Source organism: Heterocephalus glaber, unplaced genomic scaffold, assembly GCF_053883595.1.
Source record: "Heterocephalus glaber isolate CG9 unplaced genomic scaffold, H.glaber_assembly_v1.0 deba00001600, whole genome shotgun sequence".
NCBI classification, from domain to species: domain Eukaryota; kingdom Metazoa; phylum Chordata; class Mammalia; order Rodentia; family Bathyergidae; genus Heterocephalus; species Heterocephalus glaber.
The window spans coordinates 18,851,404-18,867,676 of record NW_028258372.1 but is presented as its reverse complement, the minus strand read 5'-3'; the positions used below and the strand labels follow the sequence as shown (position 1 = coordinate 18,867,676).

Genomic DNA, 16,273 nt, shown 5'->3' with positions numbered 1-16,273 from the left:
AGATACAAAGCAGGTCAATAGAAAAGAATAGTGCATTCAACAAATGGTGATGGAACAATTGGAGTCCATGTGCTAAAATAACTGAAATATTATTTTTATTTCATACCATGTTTTTCTGAATGCACCACTGACCTAAATGAAACCTGAAATTCCAGATTTCTAGAAGAAAGTCCTAGTGACTTTGGAGTACTCAAGATTTGTTAGTAAAGATACCAGAGGCAGTACATCAAAATTTAAAGTTTCTACTCTTCAAAAACACTTAAAGAATGAAAAGCAAAGCATCAGACTAGAAAAAAATGTTTATAAAAGTTATCTAACAAAGGATTTGTATTCAGACTAAAGAACTCCAGTACTTACTAATGAGAAAACCTTTTTTTTTTTTTTTTTGGTGCGGAGGATCGAACTTGGGACCTTGTGCTGCGAGGCAGGTGGTGGCACCACTGAGCTAAATCCTTGGCCCAAGAAAACCACTTTTAAAAGGGGCACAGTACACTGTGGCACAGACCTTAGTCCCAGCTACTCAGAAGGCTGAAGTGTTGCAACTTTGAGCCCAGCAACTTAGCAAGACCCTGTCTCCAAATTAAAAAGGGCTGGGGATGTAGCTCAGTGGTAGAATGTCCTTGGTTCAGTCACCAGTACTGAAAGAAATAAACAAAAATGGGCAAGACCTGAAAGGATATGTTATCAAACAAGCACAGGTGCAAAATTAATATGTGGAACAATGCTCAATATCATTAGGCAGTGGAATAATGCAAATTCAAACCTAATGAGATATAATACCTATCAGAATAACTCAACAGGCTGATTGTACACTAAATATTGGAGGAACAGGAACTCTCAAACCTTGTATGCTCCTGTAAGATCATAACCACCTTGGAAAACAGTTTGGTACTTTCTTTAAGTTATGCATACACTCACCCCGGATCTAGTCATTACACACCTAGGTATTTACCAAAGACAAATACAAGGATATGTACATATAAAGACTTCTACCCAAAAATGTTCACAGTGACTTTACTTGTAATAGTATAAAATAGAAAACAGCCCAGATGTCCATCAGTAAGTAAATAAATGAACAGTTTGTGGAGTATCTGTCCAGTGGAATATTACTCAGGAATAAAAAAGGAATAACCTATTGATATATGTAACAATATGAGTAAATCTCAGAATAATTATTCTGAGAGAAAGAAGACCAAAAAAGAACAGAGTACAGCACATACTGTATAATTCTGTTTACCCAAGACTGAAAAGTGCAAATAAGTACATAGTGACAGAGAACAGATCAGTGATTACCTCCAGGGTGGGCTGAGAGGATTGAATTGCAAAGGGACCTGAGGAACATGAGACTCTTGGGGGTTGTGAGTGAATATGTCCATTATCTTGATGGTGGTGATGGTTTTATAGGTGTTTATAAATGTTAAAACTTAATACATTATACACTTTAAATCCAGTATGTGCAGTTTAGTATATGTCAATTTATTCAGTAAAACAGGGTAAGAACACAGAGGCAAATCATGGTTAAATTGCTTGAAAACAAAAGATAAAGAGAACAGTCTTAAAAGCACCTGGAGAAAAAAGAAACATTGAATATTTTAAATATATGTAATTTATTATATGCCATTTACATTTGAATAAAGCTGTTAAAAAGAAAAATAATTTTTTAAAAAATTAAGCCATTTTAGGAATGATTTAGAGGAGATAAACTAAAATATGGAAATGGTTATCTCATGAAGAGGAAAGGTCTTTTGATCAGATAGGCACAGAGATTTCAGAGTTAGGGCTTCTAAAGGTAGGTGATAGATACTGTCTAGGTTCACTTCATTAGTTATTTCTAACAATCTATGTTATATACATTTTTGTATATAAGATGAACTGTACAGGGCCAGGGATTTAGCTCAGTGGTGTTGCCGACTGCCTCTCAAGTGCAAAGTCCTGAGTTCAATCCCTGGTACCAAAAAAAAAAAAAAAAAAAAGATAAACTGTACAACTTTTAAAACTAAAGATAATACTTTTTTAGAAAAGACAGAAAGCCATCTTCCACCTGGATGCTTTCATTCTTAAACTAACAATACAGAAATCTTTTACTGATAAGTAGTAAGTCAGTGTTTCACTGCTTTTTTTAGGAGGCAGCTTGAAGTTTTTCATAAAACATCAGAAGTATATTACCTCTAACAGCACTAAAAAGGTTCATAAGACTCTTTCCATGTTTCTTATCTCTTTCCATGTAAAATCTAAGGTACTTCCTATTATTTTAGAAAATAGTAATGTTTAAGGTCACTTTATAAATGTGAAATTAATAAGAAAAGTGTTATTTGAACCTAGGCAATCTGAAAATTCTGATATACCAGTCTATCGAGACTCTTGAAGAATTCACTTTAAATTTCCCAGGATAGAAGCATAAGTACTATTAGGAAATAAATGGTCTTATTTTTACCATTGTTGCTAATTACTCATAGTTACAAATATGTGACTTTAATTGGATAATACTGTATGCACTGTAAAAATGAAATTTTATCTAAATTATCTCCCATAACAAACCTTGGTATGTATATAAAATAATTTGATGCCTAATATTATAATCTTATTTCATGACTTATGTTTCTGTAAAAGAATCCAACTGGCAATTCTGTTGTAGAGATTACAGGTTGATGTAAAATGCATGGTTCTCTGGTTCAGATTTATAAAAATTAAGATCATAAAATACTATTTTAGTGGAGAACTTTGAGGCTTATACTATTAAATACATTTCATATTTTATCCCATATTCAAAATGTTACTGTTCTCTCCACAGCCTGCACCAGCATGGACTACTTTTAGAGTTGGTCTATTTTGCGGAATATTCATTGTACTAAATATTACCCTTGTGCTTGCAGGTAAGCAGTTTAAATTTTGAATTAATTTATCCTTTCTAATATGCATAAGTCATACTCTGCCCCTCAGTAAAGAATCAAGGATATATCTATCAAAGTTACTAAAAATTTTATCAGGGCTATTTTTTGTTGTTATAAATGTTGTAGAGTGGATTTATCATTTGTTTTGTCTATTTTTCCCTTGGGTAGTTATTAAAATATTGACTTTTTAAAACATTTTTATTTTATTGGTACATTTTAGGTATACAATGTGACGTTCATCATTGGAAATTTTCACCTTTACATAATCACTCTTGGTTCTTATTTTTTCTCCCTTCCCCTGCCCTCCCTTCAACCCCTCCATCCCTCCCTATCTACAAAGACTTTGTTTCCATTTTCTCATTTCCTCATATTAATTCCATTCCCTTCTTTCCTTTTCCTCTACCCCTCCCACTTCCCCTTCCTCTTTGTCCTTTTTCTTCCTATTTGACATTATCTCTTACACCTTCTAGTCCTTTTTTACACTTTCAGTTTCTCACACTAGAGAAATTATTTGGTATTTACACGTGTCCTATTTATTTCACTTTAGAGTATCACCTCAATGTGCATCCATTTAGCTATAAATATCTCTAATTTATCGTTTTTTATGGCTCAGTAGTACTCCATTTTATAAAAACTCCACATTGTCTTTATCCAATTGATGGGCATTTGGGCTGTTTCCAAGTTTTAGCTATTACAAATTGTGCTGCTATGAACATGGGTGCACATATATCACTGTGGTATGATTCTTTTAATTCTTTGGGGAAGATACCCAGCATGGGAATAGCTGGGTCAAATGGGACCTCCAGTCCTAGTTCTCTGAGGTATCTCCATACTCATTTCCACAGTGGTTGCACCAGTCTACACTCCCACCAGCAGTGGAGCAGTGTTCCTCTTTCCCCACAGCCCCACCAGCATTTGTTATTGGTTGATTTCTTTTTTTTTTTTTTGTACTGGGAATCGAACTTGGATCCTTCTGCTTGCGAGCCATGTGGTGGAATAACTCAGCTAAATCCCCGGCCCATTAGTTGATTTCTTGATAGTAGCCATTCTTTCTGGGGTGAGGTGGAATCTGAGCATTGTTTTGATTTGCATTGCTCAAATGACCAGTGATGTTGAACAGTTTTTCATATGTTTATCTGCTGTTTCTACTTCTTTGTCTGAGAAATGTCTGTTCATTTCAGATGCCCATTTTCAGATTGGGTCTTTAAATTTGAGAGGTCTGATTTTTTTAAGTTCTTTATAGAATCTAGATAGTAGACCTTTGTCTGAGGGACAGCTGTTGGATTGTCTTTTCACACTGTTGGTGATTTCTCTTGCTGTAAGTTGGTGGTTTCTCAGCTTTTTAGTAAGTAGAGGTCTCACTTGTTGATTGTTTGTTCTAGTTCATGGGCAACTGAGGTTTTATTCATAAAATTTTTTCCTACACCAGTATCTTCAAGAGTTCTTCCTAAACTCTCTTCCAGCTGGTTTAATGTTTCTGTTTTAATATTTAGATCTTTAATCCATTTTGATTTTAGTTTAGTGCATGGTGAGAGATATAGGTCTAGTTTTAGTCTTTGGCAAGTTGAAACCCAATTTTTCCAGCACCATTTATTAAAGAGGCTATCTTTCCTCCAGAGAGGATGTTTGGCACCTTTGTCAAAGATGAGATGGCTGAGTGTGTCTGGAATTGTTTCTGCATCTTCTAATCTGTTCCACTGGTCCTCAGGTCTCTCTCTTTGCCAGTACCATGCTGTTTTTATCACAGAAACTTTGTAGTATAGTTTCAGGTTGGGGATTGTGATACCCCCTACCTTGTCTTTGTAGCCTCGAATTGCTTTTGCTATTCTAGGTTTCTTCTTATTTCAAATGAATTTTTGAATTGTTTTCTCCAGGTCCATGAAGTATGCTGCTGGGATTTCAATTGGGATTGCATTGAATCTATATAGCAGTTTTGGAAGTATGGCCATTTTCACTGTGTTAATCCTACCCATTAGCAAGGGATGTCTTTCCAGTTTCTGATATCGTCTTCAGTCTCTCTTTTCAAAGTGCTGTAGTTTTCAGAGAAGAGGTCTTTGATTTCTTTTGTTAGGTTGATTCCTAGGTATTTCTTTTTCTTGGATGCTATTGTGAAAGGAATTATTTGCCCTATTTCTCTCTCAGTGAATCTGTCATTGGTGTAGAGGAAAGCTATTGATTTTGGGGTGTTGACCTTGTAACCAGCTACTTGACTGAATTTGGTTATTAAGTCTAGAAGACTTTTGGTGGAGTTCTTGGGGTCTTCTATATAGAGTATCATGTCATCTGCAAATAATGACAATTTGACTTCTTCATTTCCTATCTTTATTCCTTTTATTTCTTTCTCTTGTCTAATTGCCATGGCTAATGTTTCCAGAACTATATTGAACAAGAGTGGTGATAGTGGACATCCTTGTCTTGTTCCTGATTGTAGTGTGAAGGATTTCAGTTTTTGACCATTTAATATGATATTGGCTGTTGGTTTTTCAAAGATGGCTTTTATCAGATTGAGGTAGAGACTGTCTATTCCAATTTTTTGGAGGGTTTTTATCATAAATGCATGTTGGATTTTGTCAAATGCTTTTTCTGCATCTATCGAGATGATCATATGTTTTTTGTCCTTGGCTCTATTGATATAATGTATTACAATGATTGATTTGTGTAAGTTGAACCATCCCTGCATGCCTGAGATAGATCCCAGTTGGTCAGGGTTATGATCTTCTTATGATCTTCTGCATTCTATTTGCCAGTATCTTATTAAGGATTTTTGCATCTGTGTTTATTAGTGAGATTGGCCTATAGTTCTCTTTTGGTTGGGTCTTTCTTTGCTTTGGGGATCAAGATGATGCTTGCTTCCAGAAATGAATTTGGGAGTATTGCTTCCCTTTCAATTTCATTGAAGAGTTTAAACAGTCATGGCAGTAGTTCTTTCGAAATGTCTTGTAGAATTCAGCAGTGAAGCAATCAGGACCCGGGCTTTTCTTGGTGAGTTTTTAATTACGTTTTCAATTTCATTGGTTGATATTGGGTTGTTTAGAATTTTTAGGTCTTCTTCATTCCACTTTGGTAATTCACACATATCTAGGAATCTGTCCATTTCTTCTGTATTTTCTGTCTTATTGGTGCATAGGTTCTGGAAGTAGGTATTGATGATCCTCTGGATTTCTGCTGGGTCCGTGGTAATTTCATCCTTTTCATTCCTAATTGCATGGATTTGGGCCTTTTCTTTCCTTTTTCTGATAATACTGGCTGAGAATTTGTCAATTTTGTTTATTCTTTCGAAGAACAAACTCTTGGCTTCATTGATTTTTTGTATCATTCTCTTCGTCTCCATTGCATTGATTTCTGCTCTGATCTTTATAATTTCCTCCCTTTGTATGAGCTTTGGGTTTGTCCTGCTCTTCTTTTTCTAGAAGCTTGAGGTTCAGCATCAAGTTGTTTAATTGGCCTCACTCTGTTTTCCTAATATGAGTATTCACTGCTATGAATTTCCCTCATAGGACTCATTTCATTGTGTCCTATAGATTCTGATATGTTGTATTGTCATTGCCATTTAATTGAAGGAATTGTCTGATTTCTTCTTTAATTTCCTCTGTGATCCATTGGTTATTCAGAAGTGTGTTATTCAATTTCCATGTGTTTATGAAATTTTTGCAGTTTCTTTTGCTATTGATCTCCAATTTCATCACACTATGGTCTGCTAATATACAGGGGATAACTTCAATTCCTTTGTACTTACCTAAATATGTTCTATGGGTGAGTATGTGGTCTATTTTGGAGAACGACCCATGTGGAGCTAAAAAGAATGTGTGTTCTGATTTGTGAGGTGGAACACTGTAAACATCTGTTAAGTTCATTTGTTCAAGAGTTTGATTGAGTTCTAGTGTTTCATTGCTTGTTTTTTGTCTAGTTGATCTATCTATATGTGACAGTGTGGCATTGAGGTCCCCCGCTACTATTGTATTAGTGCTTATATGATTTTTCATTTCCATTAGTATTTGTTTTATATAGTTGGGCACACTAGTGTTTGGTACATACAAATTTATGATTGTCATCTCTTCCTCTTAGATTGTTCCCTTTACAAGGATGTACTGTCCTTCTTTGTCTCTCTTAATCATTGTTGGTTTGTAATCCACTTGATCTGCAAAGAGGATAGCTACTCCTTATTTTTGGATTCCTGTAGCATGGAGTATTGTTTTCCACCCTTTAACTTTCAGTCTATGAGCTTCTTTTTGAATTAAGTGTGCTTCTTGTATGCAGCATATTGTTGGATCTTGCTTCTTGACCCATTCTTGCAGTCTATTTCTTTTGATTGGTGAATTGAGACCATTAACATTGATGGTTATAACTGATACTTATTGACTTATCATTGTCATGACTTTTTCTTTTTGTTGGATTCTCCCTCTTTGCTTTTAATTTCTTGTCATGCCAGGTGGATTCATTCTACTGGGCTTCCTGAGGTTGTGATCCTCGTTGTCTTTTCCTAGGATATTGTCTAAAATTTTTTGGAGTGCTGGTTTGGTATTCATGAAGTTGCTCAGGCACTCTTCGTCATGAAAGTATCTTATTTCACCATCAATTTTGAAAGATAGTTTTGCAGGGTACATCAATCTGGGTTGGAGACTGTTTTCCTTTAGGGCTTGGAATACGTCACTCCAAGCTCTTCTTGCCTTGAGTGTTTGCCTTGAGAAATCTTCTGTGATTCTGATGGGCTTTTCTTTGTATGTGATTTATTTCTTTTCTCTAACTGCTTGGAGAACTTTGTTCTTCTGTTGTGTTTCTGGAATCTTAACTCTTATATGCCTATGTGTAGATTTTTTTGATCAAGGTTATTTGGAGTCCTATATGCCTCACTTATCTGTATGTCCAGTTCTTTTCCCCTCCTTGGGAAGTTTTCTGCCATCACTTCTGTGAAGAGTTTTTTTATGTCATCTGCACTCTCTCCTGTTTCTTCATGGACTCTGATCAGTCTTATGTTATTCTTCTTTCCATCATCTACCAGCTGCTGGATTGATTTCTTGTGGTTCCTTACAATTTTAAAGAAATTTTTCTTTTCCTCCTCACTAATTGCAATCTTATCTTCTATATCTGAAATTCTTTCCTCACACTGGTTCATTCTGCTTCATAGACTTTCAGTGGAGTTTTTAATCTGAAAATCTGTTTGCGTCTGTTTTATGAATTCCATTTGTTTCCTCTGTTCAGATTCCATCATGTTCCTCAGCTCCTCTATTTTTTTATCTGTGTCCTCTCTAGATTCATTAATCATGGCTTGCACTATGGGCACAATCTCTGCTGTTATCTGATAAATTATTTCTGTTTTCATTTTTTCCAGATCCTCTTTTGTTGCTAGTTCAGGGAGTCCAGGTAGTTGAGTATCAGAGTGTTCCATCTTGTTTCCCTTTGGGGTTGCTGTAGGTGGTCTGGAAGTCTGGTTCTGAGGCTTTTTTACATGTCTTCTCATTTCATCGGGGCTGGGGGTGGGGCGGGTGCTGCTGACACCCACGGGGCTCACCTCCTCTGTGCTGGGAGTGGTGGTAGGTTGGTCTAGAAGTCTCCTACTCAGTGCTGGGAGCTGTAACACATCGATCCAAAAGCTTCCTCTGTGCTGGGAGTGGTGGTAGTTTGTTCCCAAAGCCTCTTACTCTGCACTGGGAGCTGTGGCATGTTGACCCCGAAGCCTCCTTCTCTGCACTGGGAGCTATAGCACGTCGACCCAGAAGCCTCCCCTGTGCTGGGAGCAGTGGTAGGTTGGCCTGGAAGCCTCCTGCTCTGCACTGGGAGCTGTGGCAAGTCAGCCCAGAAGCCTCCTTCTCTGCACTGGGAGCTGTAGCATGTTGACCCGGAAGCCTCCTCTCTGCTGGGAGCAGTAGTAGGTTGGCATAGAAGTCTACTCTGCATTGGGAGCTGTGGCACGTTCACCCAGAAGCCTCCTCCTCTGTGCTGGGAGCTGTAGCACATCAACATGGAAGCCTCCTCTGTGCTGGGAGTGGTGGTAGGTTGACGTGGAAGTCTGCTCTGCACTGGGAGCTGTGGTACATTGACCCAGAAGTCTCCTCCTCTGCACTGGGAGCTGTAGCATGTCAACCCAGAAGCCTCCCCTGTGCTGGGAGCAGTCAAAATATTGACTTCTTCTCCATAATTTTCTAGTTTTTAGTGCCACTTATAGAGTTCATTTATGAAGAATTTAAACTCCTTTGAACATAGATGAAGATAAATTTTTATGTTACAAAGTTTATTCACTAAAATAACATCTGTAGACATTAAAAATTAGAAAGAGGGAGGAAGGATTGAGAGTAAAAGCTACACTTCCAACATCAAAAAATAGAATGATAGTGAGAGGCTATCTTCACTGTCTACATTTATTTCCTACTTAAGGCAGTTTTATTCAAGTTTATGGCTATAAAGCTAATTATATGCTTATGACTCTCAAATGTATATTATTCTCTAATATCTGATTGGCTACATGGATTTTTATTTTTTTGGTACTAAGGTTCGAACTCAGGACCTTGCACTTGCGAGGCAGGCGGTGGAACCATTGCTAAATCCCCAGTCCCAACATGGATTTTTAATAGACATCTTACATTTACATAGATAAACATTGTTTTATTTTGGTTGTTTTGGGGTGTTTTGTTTCATTTTGGTTTGGTTTGGTTTGGTTTGTGGGTTGCCAGGGACCAAACCTAGGTCTTTGTTCACACTAGGCAAGTGCTCTGCCTTCCTGGCTCTGCTTTCTTTATCCTATGCTTTCTTTTGCATATGACATTACCTATTATCGAGTTTCTCAAGCCAAAAACTTTCAACTTGTTTTCCTTCATCCTCTAATATTAATCTATCAGAAAATCTTGTTTCTCAGTCTTCAAAATATTTTCTAAATCTGATGGATTCTCACCATATCCACTATTAACATCCTTGTCTAAGCAACTATTTCTTGTTTAATATACCACAACATCCTTCTGATCATGTTTCCCTGTATCCACTGTTGCTTCCTTACAACCAACAGTATGTGTTTTGTTTTGTTTTTAATGTAAAGTAGATCTTGTCACATTGCTATTTAAAATCCATTCATGGCTTCTCTTACAATAAAATTCAGACACTTTACTGTAGCCTACAAGGCCCTACAGGTTCTGGCCCCAAGGACTTTTCTGACTATATCTATTGACCTCCCCCACACATTCACTGAGTTTCACTGTTTCCAACCAAATTCGTGTTATTACTATTCTCAGAACACTTCAAATTCATTCTTATCTAAGAGCCTTTGCTGTTACCTAAAGGGCTCTTTCCCAAGGTATCTATATGGCTTACTCTTTCACTTCATGTAGGTCTCTATTGAAATGCTACCTACACAGTAAGGCTTTCCCTGATCACCCTACCTGAAAATACTCTATTTTGTACCTTTCTGTCCATTTAGCTTACATTAGTTTTCTTCAGAGTGCTTAAAATTTATATGATTTTATTTTACACATTTATGTCTGTTTTCTCACTGAAATTGAAACCCCAGGTAGGCTGGGCTTTTGTCTTTCCTGTTGAACAGTGTTGCTCAAACACTAGAACACCACATGGCATATAACAGGGGCTCAAAAAATAGTGGGGAAATTTGAATGGCAGAGGAGGAGAGAGATGAAATTACGTAAATGATAAACAAAACACACAAACAGTAAAAAACCACATACAAAATCTCAGGTTCCTGCAATTGACTTTTTTTGGTTTTTGTTGAGACAGGGTCTTGCTATGTAGTCCAGATTTACCTAGAACTCATGGCTGACCTTGAACTCATGGCAATCCTCTTGCCTCAGCCTCCAAAGTTCTAGAATTACAGGCATGTGCCACCATGCTTGGGCAAAGACCTTTTTTTTTTTTGGAACAGGGATCAAACTCGGGACCTTGTGCTTGCGAGGCAGGTGGCAGAACCACTGAGCTAAATCTCCGGCCCTTGGGCAAAGACTTTTAAGGTCAAATAAACATGGTATACCTCAAGAGTCTGTATAATTATGCTTATGATAACTGCAGATTAATAATAGAAAATTAAATCTGCTCAGTGACTTCTGTTTTGAACTTGTAGTAGTCATAATAATGTATGAACAAGGAAGGTTTATACCACTGTCACACTATTTTGGATGTAGAGACTGTATATTTTTCATTTTTGCATTTTAGATTCCTACCGTGGTCCAAGCAGACATTTGAGAAAGAATTTGTAGAACTCATTATTCCTTATAAATATGTTTAAGGCTGTCAGTTGTACATTATGAAATTATAACCCAAGTTACAAAGGCTTTCAGAGAGCATATGTATTTTACCTATTAACAGTATGATTTAGTTATATTATTAAAGTTCACCTTTCTACCAGTTACAAAAAATTAATAAGTATTATCTCCCCTAAGCTTATACTTTAATATTGATATAATTTATGATCATATTTAACCTAGTTCTTCTTTTTAGGATGAATACAATCTGCTTATGTAGAATACACAGAAATACCACAGTAAAAACCTAGAACCTAGATTATCAAGCTAGGTGTTGTGGAAAGAACAGAAGGCTTGCCTGAGTTCCAACTCAGCTGTTAGTTTTGGCTTTAGGAACATTCCTTCACTTTTCTAAAACAGTTTCCTCATTTACTAAATGAGCTTAATACTTTAAATTTACAGCATTGTTTTAGAATTTTATTTATTCAACACATATATTTTATGTGTTTTATGATTTTGCTTTATAACTATATTAGTTATTTTCCCATCACTGGGACAAAATGCTCAATACTCAGATCTTAAAGGAAAAGAGATTTATTTGACTTATGGTTTCAGGGGCATGGTTGGCAGGGTGCAAGACAGAAATGGCACAATAAAAGGGATGACTGAGGAAAGCTGCTCAACCCATGGCAGCCAGGAAGCAGAAAAGATAAGGGAGGAGCTCTGGAGAAGAATATATCTTTTCGGGTCATGCCCCAGTGACTGACTTCACATCCAGTTGGTCCCCACTTAGCAACAGCACAGGAACTCATAGCGAGCGCTCCTTAATTCAGTCACCTTCTAAAACCTCACCTCTAAACACATGAGACTTTGGGGGTACATTTTAAATCTAAACCATAATACTCATGAATCTTAAGATTGAAAGGAAAATTCCTTTCCTTACAAAGTTTATTATGCCAGATTAAGGCACATATTAAAGAATAATATAATACAAGACAGAAAGTGTAAAATGTTCTAAGCAACTCAAAAAAAACTACTTTTAAATGAGAACATAACCAAAGGCTCTGTGGAAAAAAATGGTATTTATGCTAGACATTACTGGGATGAAATATATTCCAAGAAAAGGAAACATAAGCTTCAAGATGTAGTTTGCCCAGGGTGAGGGATAGGTTAGGAGGAAGGAGTGGATAATGAAAGAGAAAGGTGACAAATTCACCTAGGATGAAAGGGGGAGAGTAATAGCTGAGAAAGATGAAAAACTAGCTTTAAGACCAGCTCATGGGGATCAGATAAGAAGTGTAAAGAAAACATGTTTATAGTTGTGAAGCACTACATCAATCCCTAATGTAGTGTATGTGGTGGAGGTTATTTCTGTAGGAAAACACATTTAGTTATTTGTGGGTAGTTTCTTTATTTCTAATATGACCATAGTGGTATCATCATCATTAAATAAGACATAAATTTTCATGTGAATTAATTGAAAAGAGGGTGTTTTTTGTTTTCTTTTGTTTTAATTCAGGAGAGTATAAGAATTTGTTTTGTTTAATAAATATATACTACTTTATCATACAGTTTGGGTTTTTTTAGTGTGTGTAATTTATGCATTTAGTGGTTTGCATTATGTTCTCTCACCTCAGAACCCTGCTTTGTTTGATCTTTGTGTGTGTTGAGGGGGAGGGTAAATATAGTTAAAGCCAGCTGTCTATTCTTACTTATCTCCCAGTGGATGCTCACAAGGTAACAGTGTTGAGAAGCACAGCAGTAATAATGCATGTACAAGCACGATTCTTTTTTTACTATTCACATCAAAAAATTATGTGTATAATTGCATGATTTCTCAAGGGGACATGACCTGGTATTTAATAATTGTCTGAAAATCACATATTTCAGAATTTTTATGACGGTAAAATTTCTCATATAGATTTTTAAAAACTCGTCTCTCACAGATTCCCAATAACCTTTATTTAATGTGATATAATAATGTTATGTCGTATTTCACTTATTAGCTTGGCTGTTTACAGTAGATATAAAAGGTTGTAAAATAGGTACTTATGCAGTAGCGGTAAGAATATTAATTGTTGCAATCTCTTTGGAGGATAATTTGGTAGCATATGTAAAAAATTTGAATACAGTCTCTTTGATTAAGCAGTTTTATTTCCAGGAATTTAACATACATAATGTACTCGTTCATGGTTGCAAAGACACGTACGGAAGGGGAGGGTATTCATTGCCATTTTGCTTTATAATAGCAAAATTTTGGAAACCACTTACATACCCATTCAGTGTAAACTGTTTAAGTGAATTGTGTTGAGTGAGAGCTTTATGTGCTGATATGGAAAAACCTCCATTCCAGGATATAATTTTTAAAAAGCAAAAATTAGAATAGAATGCATAACATGCTTCTAATTGTAGTTGAGATTGTTTTATTTTGAAGCTATTCAATATTTCTCTGTATGTAAAGAATTTCTTGAAAGATAATAGACAAAATTGTTAACATGGTATCCTCCAGGGAAGGGGACTACAGACTTCATAGCCTTTGTAATATTTAAGGAGTTTTTTTTCTCTTATATATTCCTTGTCAAATATTTTAATATTCTTTTAAAGAAAAATGATTTGGGAACCTGTTACAGTACAGAGAGTACTGTACTATTTAAGTTTTAGGATATACTTCTTTTTTTTTTCTTTTCAAACAGGACATACTAGTTTATATGTAACATAATCTCATTGTTAAGTGTGGCAGGCCCTGGAGCCAGATTGCTGAAGTTAAGTCTTTGAGACCCTAGCCAGTGATGATTAACATTTTAGAGCTTTCAATGATACAAAGAGTCCACTGTGGCACACGTGCCAGATATTCACCACCACTGCGCCTAGGCAAAGGACCTAATTCAGCTAACTTTCAGTTTTTTTCATTGTTTACTGAGGAAAACCAGTTTATGGTTTGTTGTGAGAATTAATGATATTATTCATATAAAGCACTAAACACGTTGCTTAGTCCAGAATAAATACTTGATGAATGTTAGCTGTTTTTTATTAAAAATTCATAAAGCCATGAAGAGTTTAGAATAGTATCTTTCATTCTATGGGCCTATGGATCACAAAGATGATATTTTTATTAATAATACTAATTCATTTTGTTTCTTAATTCCCTAGAATTTTTCACAATGACCTTCTCTAACAAGAGTTGTTGTGGCTTAATTAATATAAGTGCATCTACATAAGATTGCTTCAGGGAGATCATGCTAGGAAAACATTTCATGTATTGGTAACCTGTGTCCTTAGGTTTTAGAGTTATGTGAATTTGAAGTTTCTAGTCTTTGATGAATAATTGACTGTTAACAGTTAAGTTTGCTATGTGTTTTTTGAAACTGAATTAGTTCTTTGGCAAATATACCCCTACCTATATTTTCATTCAGCAGAATGACATTTTTTTCCATTTAGTTTATTGGGTACATTTTAAGTATACAATACAGTTACATTCATTGTTGGGATCTTGTACCTTTACGTACTATATCTTGGTTCTTATTTTTTTCCCCATTCCCCTCCCCTCCCTTCACCCTCTCCACCCTTCCCTATTTACAAAGACTTTGTTTCCATGTTTTTCCTTTTCTCATATTTTTTTTTCTTTTCCCTTCTTTCCTTTCCCCTACTGCTCCCACTTCCCCTACTCCTTTAGATATTTTCTTCCTATTGCACAATATCAGTTATACATTTTGATTCTTATTTACACTTTCAGTTTTTCACACCAGAGAAACTATTTGGTATTTACACATGTGTGTCCTATTTATTTTGATTAAGAGTATAGCCTCAGTGTGCATCCACTTAGCTACAAATGTCTCCAGTTTCTCATTCTTTATGGCTGAGTAGTACTCCATTTTATTAAAAAACCACATCTTCTTTATCCAGTCTCCAGTTGATGGGCAGTTGAGCTGTTTGCAAGTTTTAGCTATTACAAAGTGTGCTGCTATAAACATGGGTGCACATATATCACTGTGGTATGATTCTTTTAATTCTTTTGGGAAGATATCCAGTAACATTTTATTGTTTGGGTTGTTTTTTTAAACTTTTTGAACTTACTGTTTAGGTCAAAGATATTATTTTATTTAAGAGCACAGTTATTTAAAAAAAGCCTTATAGATTTTCTGTTTCTCATTATCAAGTAGAACTTAAGTTTTGTAAATACATATATAACTTTTATGAATGAATATATATTACATTTTCCTATTCATGGCTATTTTTTCTATGTAGAGAACAATATTAATGCTGCTAGACCAATAAATATTTGGTCTAACCAGACTATTTTATTTTCCAGACTATTTTACTTTCTATTTGTGACCACAAATGTTAACGAGACAGAATTAGAAAGTTGTAAATTGTGATCTATCACTACCACTAGTAAAACAGTTCAAAGCATGTGCCTAACAATGGAGTTAGTGATGTCAGCTTGATGTATTTGTTATTTTTTCCTCTGCATTTATTTTTTTGAGGTAAAGTTTATATAACAGAATTAACCATTTTAAAGTGAACATTTCAGTGACATTTTATACATTCACATTGTTATACAATCTTTACATAAAAATTTTCATCACTCCAAAAGGAAACTGTATTATCATATTTCTTTCTCTCTACCTGCTAGCTGCTCCCAATCTGCTTTCTGCATCTATGGATTTACTTATTCTGGATATTTCATATAACTGGAATCACACAATATGTGACAATTTGTGTATGGCTTCTTTCCCTTAGCATGTTTTCAGAGTTCATCCATGTTGTAGCATGTATCAATACTTCATTCCTTTTATGACTAAATAATATTCCATTTTATATATATAAAACTTTGTTTAACCATTCATCTATTGATGACTATTTGAGTTATATCTACCTTTTGGTAATTATGAATGATGCTGCTATGAACATATATTTACATGAATTTGTTTGAGTACGTGTTTAACTCTCTGAGGAACCACTAAACTGTTTTCTGTAGACATAGCATTTTCCAGTTCCAACAGCAATTTTATGAGCATTCTGTTTTCTGTATATTCTCTCCAACATTTGTTATTTTTCATGTGTTTTTAAAAAATTTTAACCTTCCAACTAGGTGTGAAGTATCTAGTTATTTTTTTGATTTGCATTTTCCTAATAACTAACCACTTAAGCAACTTTTCATGAACTTGGTATTTTAAGTAATTTGGACAAATGTCCATCCAAATC

At 35.4% G+C, this 16,273-nt stretch overlaps 1 protein-coding gene across 4 annotated transcripts in view; it reads left to right on the top strand.

Annotated features, from left to right (window-relative positions):
* Xpr1 (xenotropic and polytropic retrovirus receptor 1) overlaps positions 1–16,273 on the top strand; it is a 193,932-nt gene that overhangs the window by 125,922 nt on the left and 51,737 nt on the right. For all 4 annotated transcript variants that reach the window (XM_021265336.2, XM_021265335.2, XM_087194403.1 and 1 more), the window contains one exon: positions 2,792–2,873. In XM_021265336.2, coding sequence (XP_021120995.1) covers positions 2,792–2,873 — 82 coding nt within the window. The remainder of the gene's footprint in view (positions 1–2,791; positions 2,874–16,273) is intronic.